General features: G+C 34.4%; 1 protein-coding gene across 1 annotated transcript; it reads left to right on the top strand.

Moving 5' to 3' along the window:
* The first annotated feature begins 6,874 nt into the window (after positions 1 to 6,874).
* Positions 6,875 to 9,358, top strand: LOC110864925 (large ribosomal RNA subunit accumulation protein YCED homolog 1, chloroplastic). Its single transcript, XM_022114093.2, has 3 exons — positions 6,875 to 7,010; positions 7,980 to 8,748; positions 8,839 to 9,358. Exons 2-3 carry the CDS (start codon positions 8,183 to 8,185, stop codon positions 9,218 to 9,220), a joined length of 948 nt encoding a protein of 315 aa, XP_021969785.1. The 5' UTR covers positions 6,875 to 7,010; positions 7,980 to 8,182; the 3' UTR covers positions 9,221 to 9,358.
* The last annotated feature ends 865 nt before the right edge of the window (positions 9,359 to 10,223 follow it).

The raw sequence follows: 10,223 nt of genomic DNA on the forward strand, positions 1-10,223 counted from the left end.
CTTTATAAAACAAAAATTATAAGGTCAAATTCTTAACATCCATTAAATCCATTTATAAATAATTTAACACTAAACATGTGTGTATAAAGCAGATAAATATTTTAAGTTTATATTAATTGCAAGGTACGTCTTGTGTCACCATGGTTTCCTAGCTCACGCAATATAATTTTTTTCTTAACATGTTAAATAAATGATTTTACTAACTGCATGCATGTAATCTTATAATATAAATGACAAACAACATATCCAATTTTTAAACTTTACATTGATATTTGATATAAGCACAACAAGTTATATTAAAAAGTTATTTTCTTAACATGTTAAATATATTTAAATGCAGTAAAATATTTTCTTAACATGTTAAATAAATGTTTTTACTAGTTACATACATGTAGACTTATAATATAAATCAGTAAAATTAAATAACAAACAACCTATGAAAGTTTTTAAATTTAAATTCGATATCTGATATAAGCATAACAAGTTATATCGATTAACTAGTATTTTTAATTTTTATTAATCGCAAGGTACGTCTTGTGTCACCATGGTTTCCTAGATCACCAGTGATCCGGGTGAGATCAGAGATACATCACCTCGTAGAAGGTTAGGAGCTTTCCCGACAATATACCATTGCGAATAATTATAAATAATACAGAATATTTGCTTAACATGTTAAATATATGTTTCTTCTAAGTCCATACATGTAATCTTATAATATAAATCAATTAAATAAATGACAACCAACTTATGCAATTTTTAACCTTGACATTTGATATCTTATATAAGAACAACAAGTTATATTAAAAAGTTATTTTCATAACATCTTAAATATATTTAAATGTTTTTAGTAATTACATACATGTAGACTTATAATATAATCAGTAAAATTAAATAACAAACAACCTATGAAAGTTTTTAAATTTAAATTCGATATCTGATATAAGCATAACAAGTTATATCGATTAACTAGTATTTTTAATTTTTATTATACAGGTGTATTATTTTAAGTAACTTTTTAAATAATTTTCTTAACATGTTAAATAATTATGGAATATTTTTTTTAACATGTTAAATAATTTTTTATATTTAATTTTCTTAACATGTTAACTCTAATGTTTTCATTTTATGTCTTTTTTTATATTATAAAAGTTTTTAAATTTAAATTCAATATCTGATATAAGCATAACAAGTTATATTGATTAACTGTTATTTTTAATTTTTGTTAATCGCAAGGTACGTCTTGTGTCACCATGGGTTTCCTAGATCACCAGTGATACGGGTGAGATCAGAGATACATCACCTCGTAGAAGGTTAGGAGCTTTCCCGACAATATACCATTGCGAATAATTATAAATAATACAGAATATTTGCTTAACATGTTATATGTTTCTTCTAACTCCATACATGTAATCTTATAATATAAATCAATTAAACTAAATGACAAGCAACTTATGCAATTTTTAACCTTGACATTTGATATCTTATATAAGCACAACAAGTTATATTAAAAAGTTATTTTCATAACATCTTAAATATATTTAAATGCAGTAAAATATTTTCTTAACATGTTAAATAAATGTTTTTACTAATTACATACATGTAGACTTATAATATAAATCAGTAAAATTAAATAACAAACAACCTATGAAAGTTTTTAAATTTAAATTCGATATCTTATACAAGCATAACAAGTTATATCGATTAACTAATATTTTTAATTTTTATTAATCGCAAGGTACGTCTTGTGTCATCATGGTTTCCTAGATCACCAGTGATCCGGGTGAGATCAGAGATATATCACCTAGATCACCATGGTTCTCATGGCGGTCGAGTAGTCGACCTTGGACATAGCCCCGGCAGGGTGGGTTTACACGTGAGATTATTTGCCATTCAAAAGAAAAACTAAGTTTGCTTACACCATAGGCTGCATATAAATTATAGGATAGTTATATAAGAAACACAATCCACCGTGCGTGCGCGCGGATGAAGATGCAACTGAAGTAGAAGTAGCAATAGGCAACACCATTAATGAAGGTTAAACCTAAAGTAAACTAACCGAAAATAATTAAAATTTGGAAACTTGATGATGAAAGTGGTGAAGATGGGAGAAATTTATGTATAAACGGATAATCAAATGTGAGGGGCACCTGACACTACAAGAAAGCGTAGTAATACCGGCGACACCAATAGCTGCGATGTATGAAGCAGATGCTTGTGGCCCTTGATGAAAACTTGATCCAAAGGCTAATGTCTAGCCTTTAAGAAAACACATTTTATAACAAAATCCACCTATTTATCCTCAAAATCATACAAGTAATTATTTTAATATATCTTCATGCATGTTTCATAATGGTTCACAAAGTCAATCAGAGGCTCAAGAAAAGAGAAAAAAGGCCTTTCATGCTATATGTCAAACCACTATCTGGAGCATTGGAGGCTGCGAAATGCAAATGTCTTCGCGAGTCGGAATATGTGTTGTACAGTTCGGTAGGGTTATTGTGTGTTCCGATGCGGCTGCAGAAGCCGCTCGTCTCGGGTACACATCAGTGGACAGACCAGAGGGATTTCTAGTTTCAGCAGTTGCTTCTCTAGGGGGCGAAATTACAGAACTGACCTCACCACCTGAGGTAAATGAATCCTGAATATTTCGTCACGCGTACGACAGTACACGATTTACGTAACATTAAGTACACAATTTCACAGGATACAAAGTCACTAGAAGATAAGAAAGCTGGAGTGATGGTGTTAGGGAGGAAGAAAACCGATGAAAAGGAGCATTTCGTCTGCAAAGATGACATCAAAGTGCCTTGTCGTAGTCTAGTTGCATCTGAGCATAAAAACAGCACTCTCGAGTACAATGAGTATGCTGTTTACAATCCGAAACAGGTGACTTAGTTTGTTCAACAGTTTATATATTTGTTTTTACTGCGGTTTTTATGTAAGTTGAGTGATGTTTGTAGGTGTGCATGAGGAAATTTTATAATATAAAACACTACTCTATGTAGACTATTTTATATGATATTATAATATTAACCATACCAGTACTAAAGGAAATTTTGGTTGAAGCATTTCATCGAGCAGTTGGTGTGCACCTTCTAACTTATCAGTTTTGAGCAACATAACTTATCAGTGTTGTATATAATATTAGCATTTGCAGATCAACAAAAATATATGATAAAATCTAACCTAGATAACATCTCTATATAAATGAAATTTAATTAAAAATTATTAACATGTTAAAACAATGTTTTTTTTCTAAAAAAGTTAAAAAAACAGAAACATAAATATACATATAATCATAATTTCCTAAAATCAGGTTAAATTAAATAAAAATTAATTGATAATCGCAAAATAAATGATATCTTAACCTGAAATTTAAGATCTGAAACCCTAGAAACAAGATCTCAGTCAAAATCAGCAACAGCTATAGTTTTGTAATAGTTTTCCTCAACTAGATCTGAAAAATATGAAAAATATGAAGATTATTAGTGTAGATTCAAAATATCTCAGCCGCAATCTGAAAAATTGAACAGATCTGAAAAATATGGTGCTAGACCTTCTATTAAATCGCAGTGGTTGTTGCTAGTGGTGTTTAATTTTTGCCTTGGCGGATGCTGGTGGCGTATTGTAGTGGTGGCGATGGTGGTTTATGGTGGTGACGGTGGCGACGGTGTCACAGATAGAACCTAGGGTTTCATAGAAAAGATTCTGTTTGAATGTAGATATTTTTTTGGACAAAAATACCCTTGTTCCCTTGTTCCCCAATTTTTTAGAGTTCCCCAATGAACTCTCCCCTATATATATATATATATATATATATATATATATATATATATATATATATATATATATACATGTTTGGTTTCGATTTCTATTTTTATGATGTAGATACCTTATGGAGTGAAGTTGAACATAGAGTTTGGAACGAGAAACCATACATTAAGGATGCACCAGAAACTGTATCAAAGCCGGAGGGAAAAGTTGAGATTATACTGACCCGCGTTCGGACCCAGACCAAGACCTACACCCAGAAGTTAGGATCGGTTAATGACAATGGGCCACGTATACCACACGATTCCAGTAGAACTATACGTGAAATAACACCTGGTTTCATGCTCATTGCAACAGAAAACCTCGCTGGCTTGTATCCGTTAGACCGATCCAGAATTCTCATAGTGAAAGCAGATCAAACTACCGGATTTCAGGGTCTGATACTCAACAGGTTTATCCCTTGGGATGCCATCACACCACTAGACGAGAGGTTCGAACTCCTGAAGGACGCACCACTATCTTATGGCGGTCTTATCGTAACACGTGGACGTCTTCTTCTTTCTTTAACTCGACAGTCTGTTAGAGGTGAACACCCTGAAGTTTTACCAGGCATTTACTTCCTTGACCAATTAGCTACATTCAATTTAAGACAGAATCTAGAATCAGATGATCGGTCTGTGACTGACTACTGGTTTTTTTTGGGGTACTTGGAATGGGGCTGGACACGGTTATATGATGAGATAGCTAATGGAAAATGGAATGTAATCAATGGAACAGTGCAGCAGCTGGATTGGCCTATAGCTTGATGTTGAAGAGGGGGGGGGGGGGGGGGGTCATGGGACCCAATTTATATATTGTATAAATATTTAGGCAAAATAATTGGGGGGAGGATTCTATATAATTTTAAAATTTTTGGAAGAAGGTTCGGAAATTTTACACTTCTAACCCAAACACCCCGGTTCCCACTAAGCTCCTCCCCTGACCAGAACAGGCTTCCTGCGTACTGCAATCATATTATACCTGGAAAATCACTCATATGGCCACGTTAACCTAAAAAAAGTCGCCCTTTGACCGAGAAATAGCCTTGAGATGCATGCATTTGGTTGAAGAAAAATCATGTTTGGCTCTTAAATTTTCTTAAAGAAGTTGGAATGTAGTGGTTGTGCCGTTGTGGCACGCTCGGTCTTGGCAGCAGTCGTGTTGTATACTTGTGTTAAACACAAAAATTGCTAATTTGCATATTAGCCAATTCTGTTATACTACTATCCAACTTTTCATATAATTGGTGAGTTTTAACTTGCAATTCGGCCAGTGGAGGGTAAGATAATTGTCAAGAGCATGGACTATTTACATATAAAAGAGAACTTTCATCTTCTATATGGTAATGATGTATGAAATGTTTTTAGATTTTATAACACCAACTCACCAAGCTAGTCTTCAACATTAACTTGTAGTCTAGTGTACTAGCTCGGACTCTTGACATTGTTAATCTATATTACAACGGATCCGTAAGAGTTAGTCATGCATGCAATTATAAACCCCTCTCTATTATATTTAAAATTTTCTTATCAAAGGACACATGGTATCCTTATGTAATTTACCCTGGTCATTGGAATGAAATACTACAATTTATAGAAAAAGGACACGTGATCTAACGGTATAGTATCTTTGGGGTTGGATAAGGCTTAGAGACATTAGGTCTTGGGTTCGATTTCCCAGATTTATTGGGTTTCCTCCTGAATTGGTGTATAGATATTATTGCTAGTGGAGATGGATATCATCAAGTGGTTCCCCCAAGTGGTTCCGCTACTGGTGTCTCTCTTCCTAATGGGCCATCAATTATTCTTAAATGGTTGTGGTAAGTTAATGGTTCAGACCTCTTACTGGTTCAACACTTAATGGTTCAGATTGTTTGTTTCGCGAGCAAATTTCTGAATGGTTTAGGCGTTTGCCTCTGAATGATTAAGTATTTTACCGAGTCTGAATGTTTAAGACCTCTAATCTGAATCGGTCAAACATTGCCTCTAAACTGTTAAGGCGTGGTGGTTAGGGTTTTAGGGTTAGAAAATTGGGGAAGATGATATCTATATGCATTTTTTTGTTTTATTTATTAAACATTTAAATAAAAGTATAAATTGACCAAAATACCCTTAAGTGGATAAACTTAACAAAAAAATGTAACCAGATTAGTGTTAAAGGACGTACTTTGCAAATAAAGAATTGTAACTGTAATTATTGAATTTAAAGGTTATCCGTTCAATTGGGTGAAATGGGCGTCAGGCTCAACAGTGCCAGGCACCTGCCTGACACTCCCTTATTGGCCAAACAAATTTACGATTTTGTCCCGCCTTAAAATTATGACTTTGCCATCAATATAAAATTATGTTTTTACCCCCACTTAAAAATAAATTTGCGCTTTTACTCTTAGCTAAAAATTTCGATTTCGCCCTCGGTTAAAAATTACGATTTTGCCCCGTTTAATTTTACATTTTTGCCGTTAGTTTTTTCTCCTTAAAATTACGATTTTGCCATCGGTTCAAAATTATGTTCTTACCCCCACTTAAAAAAAAATTTCCGTTTTACTCCTAACTAAAAATTTTGATTTTGCCCTCGGTTCAAAATTACGATTTTGCCCCTTATAAATTTATAGTTTTGACATTAGTTTTTTTTTCTCACAGCCAAGTTACGATTTTACCCTCAACTTAACTTTACATTTTCCTAATCGTTTTTGTTTGTTTTCCTGGTGACATTACAATTTTGCCCCCAGTGTAAAATTACAGTCGTGCCGGCAACTTCCTGGCACTCCCCCGTTGGTCCATTTAGTTTACAATTTGTCCCCGAATTAAATTTATGATTTGGCCCTCAGTTAAAAATTATGTTTTTCTCATCGTTTTAGTTTTTTTTACTAAAACTATAAAGGTTTTTTGTTTTAGTTGGTTTACTACGGTCTTATCATCGTTTTTGTTTTTTTTCCCTAGGAAAATTATAGTTGTCTTTTTTTAATTGATTGAGAATTATTCGGCACTCGCCCTGCAACGCGGGCGGGGCATCTACTAGTTAGATACAAACATGAGGAAATGACGAAAAGAGTAATTTATCCTTCGGATAAAACTAACACCAAAAGTTAGAACTTAGAACCCTGTTTGGGTAAAGGAATTTTCGAACCACATATAATTCATTCGGGGGCTACAATACAATCCAATCTCCTAAACCTTGCCTCCCTACAGCACCAATTGCAGGTACTGTCTCTCTCTCTCTCTCGTTATCTCTAATATCATCGTCTAGGGTTTCATTGCGACATAGATGATATATATATGAATGCATCGAACATTATTTAATCTATCTTTCTTGTTTTTTTTTTTTTTTATGAATTATGATGAATTGAAATAAATTTAGCTCCAATTGAAGCAATCTCGTTCTGTTTTCCCGTTTATCTCGTCGGCTATATAGGAAATAAGTGAAAATTAAAGCTAGTATATATAATTGGAATCTGCTTTGAGAAATGCTCAATTTGAATTTAGGAAGTAACAGCTACACTTAAAAAGTTTTGAACCTATATGCTGTACTGTTCTGTATAGATTTCACAGTTTACACAAGTTAATCTTGTTATTAAAGTGATTATATTATATCTTATTTATTTTTCTGTTATATTTTCAGCTGTATTCTGTTATAGTTAGTTGGTTTTTGCTCCTATCATGATATAGTAGTTAACTAAGCGCAAGCCACAAAGGGTGAGCCGTCGGCCTCAGTGCAAGGCGCTTAAAAAGGGGACGCTTTTTTAGGCGAGGCGTACAGTACAAAAATATTTTTTTAGGGGTTTTAGACATCTTTTAGGCCTTTTTAGACATCTTTTAAGCCTTTTTAGGGCCAGTTTAGGCTTGTTTCAGACCTGTTCAGACGATTTTTGGTTGGAATTTTGTTGGAGCTTGGCCTGAAAAAGGCGCCTGAGGTCTTGAAAGTGGGGCTTTTGAAGCGAAGCGAGAAGGCTGCGCTGGGCCTAGGCGCCGCAGGTGCTTAGGTGAGCCTTGACAACAAAGATATAGATAGGAGGCAATCTCTTGTATTTTGTATCAATCATAGAGATACAAAATACACACACTGACACACATACCTTAGTCTCACACATATGTATCTTTTGCGTAACACATAAATTTTGCTGCTTCTCATATCTTACATATGTTATTGATCTGAGTTGAATCATCTTACAGGAGCTGTTTGTTACCATTGGCAACATGAGTTCCACATAACCCTGCTCAATTAAGTGTCCCAGTTTCATAAATTTTCAGTACATTTTAGTCAGTAGCATACTTTACTTTTGAATACCGAAAAAATTCATTATATTTTTGAATCTTCCTTCGGGATCGGGCAGCATAACTTAAAGATTGGGAGTTGCATAAAAGTAAAGTCGAGAATGCCTCTCATTCTATCTTCTTCCTTCATGACACCTTGCTTTTATGTTAATAATGTCAAGGCACCCCGCCTTCTAATCCCGCGAACATCATTATCACATCCGTGTTACAAATCTACCCACTGCAACATTCTTCAAAAACACTTATTTGCTAATAAGCACAGATCAACAACGATTCTAAAACATAAGTCACGCTTGGAATTTAAAACAAGAGAATCATTAAACTCCAACTACGAGCTCGCTAGTGATGAAAACGTTACGGAAGATGAGTGGATGGATCAAGATGTTGATGAATTAGATTCACCTTGGGAAGGGGCAATTTTGTACCAAAGAAACCCTTCAATCTCTCACCTTGAGTATTGCACAACCTTAGAAAGATTGGGATTAGGACAACTTTCAACCGAAGTTTCAAAATCTCGGGCCTCTTTGATGGGCTTACGCGTCACAAAGTCTGTTAAGGATTTTCCACACGGAACACCTGTCTTGATATCCATCGATGTAACCCGGAAGAAACAGAACTTGAAGCTTGATGGGATCATACGCACGGTCATAACCCTTGGGTGCAATAGGTAACTATCTGTTCTTGAAACTTATGTTAATACAATTGTGGTTATATGTAGATTGATAAATTAGTGTTTTTTTGTTGTGTTCGATTTAAGGTGCGGTGGACCGGCTGCTGATTGCGTGTTTTCCAATTTCTCGCTTGTACTAACCGAAGAGCCTATACAAGAACCGGAAATCATAAATATGGGAGTAATTTATGGCCAAAGTGAACAAGGAGATGATGACGATGAGTCTGTTGACTTAGATGACTGGCTGTATTTCCCACCCGAAGAGAAATCGATAGATATATCCAAGAATATAAGAGATATGGTTCATCTGGAAATAAAGATCAATGCTATATGTGACCCAATGTGCAAAGGTTTGTGTCTAAATTGTGGTCAAAATCTCAATAATAGTAGCTGTAATTGTAGTCAACAGGGGTCAAATTCAAAAAGTTATGGGCCTCTTGGAGGTCTGAAAGAGAAATTGCAACAATAGGGCTGCCAAATATTTTTAAATTTTGTTTTATTTGTATGCTTGTAAGAATTTTGTGAACTTTAGTTGTTGATATGTAAATGGAGAGTGCACGTATTGTATGGGGAATGATCTTTCCTCTATATACTCTCATATACACTACATTTGATAGACATGTCTATTATGATGAGTCTTAGACTGACTTGAGAGTCGGAGGGTGGTCCTCAAGCTTCGGCCTTGGGACCCTTCAATACAAGACAGAGAAGACAAAGTATGTCTACTCAACCCCTTCATTGTTGGGCTTGAAACTTTGGGCCTATTCTTTTGGTTTTGCCATTTGAGCTTGAGCTTGAAATTTTTGGGCTAAAGGAAAAAAGTGCCCAAACTAACGATTTTGGGACTAAAACTTTGAGCAATTTTTTTATGTTAATTAATCGTTAACTGAATGTTACACGTTCGGGCCTATAATTTTGAAGTTACTTAACATTCGAAAACAAAATTTATAATCTAATTTCAATAACAAAATTCGGTACTTTCGGCTTATACGGGGGCGGTTCGATTATAAAAGTTGGTTCTGTTTTACGGGTTCGGTTAGTTTCTTTCGGTTTTCGATACATGCAAAACCGATCTAAACAGAAAATTCGTTTTTCTAAAAATATGAAACCAAAGCATCCGCTTTAGGTTGTGTTCGGTCATTGTGGTTTTGTTATGTCTTTTATTTCAGTTTCATGCATACACCTATTATATGTGCTCTTTCGAGGTCTATACATGATTTATGGATTGATAATTTTCACATCTATGCTCGTTCGAGCTCTATATGCAATCTCTAAATCTGCAACCATTAGATCTATGCTCCTTCAAGTTCAATACAAGATTTCTGTGTTAACCTTGATACATGTGCTCATTCGAGCTCTAAACGCGATTTCTAGATCCGACACTTCAAAACATGTGCCCATTTTAGTTTCTATTCGCGATTTCTGGATCTATAACCTTATAGTTGCGTTTCTTTAGGTTCCATTCGTGATAT

The sequence above is a fragment of the Helianthus annuus genome, chromosome 6 (genome assembly GCF_002127325.2).
Source record: "Helianthus annuus cultivar XRQ/B chromosome 6, HanXRQr2.0-SUNRISE, whole genome shotgun sequence".
NCBI classification, from domain to species: domain Eukaryota; kingdom Viridiplantae; phylum Streptophyta; class Magnoliopsida; order Asterales; family Asteraceae; genus Helianthus; species Helianthus annuus.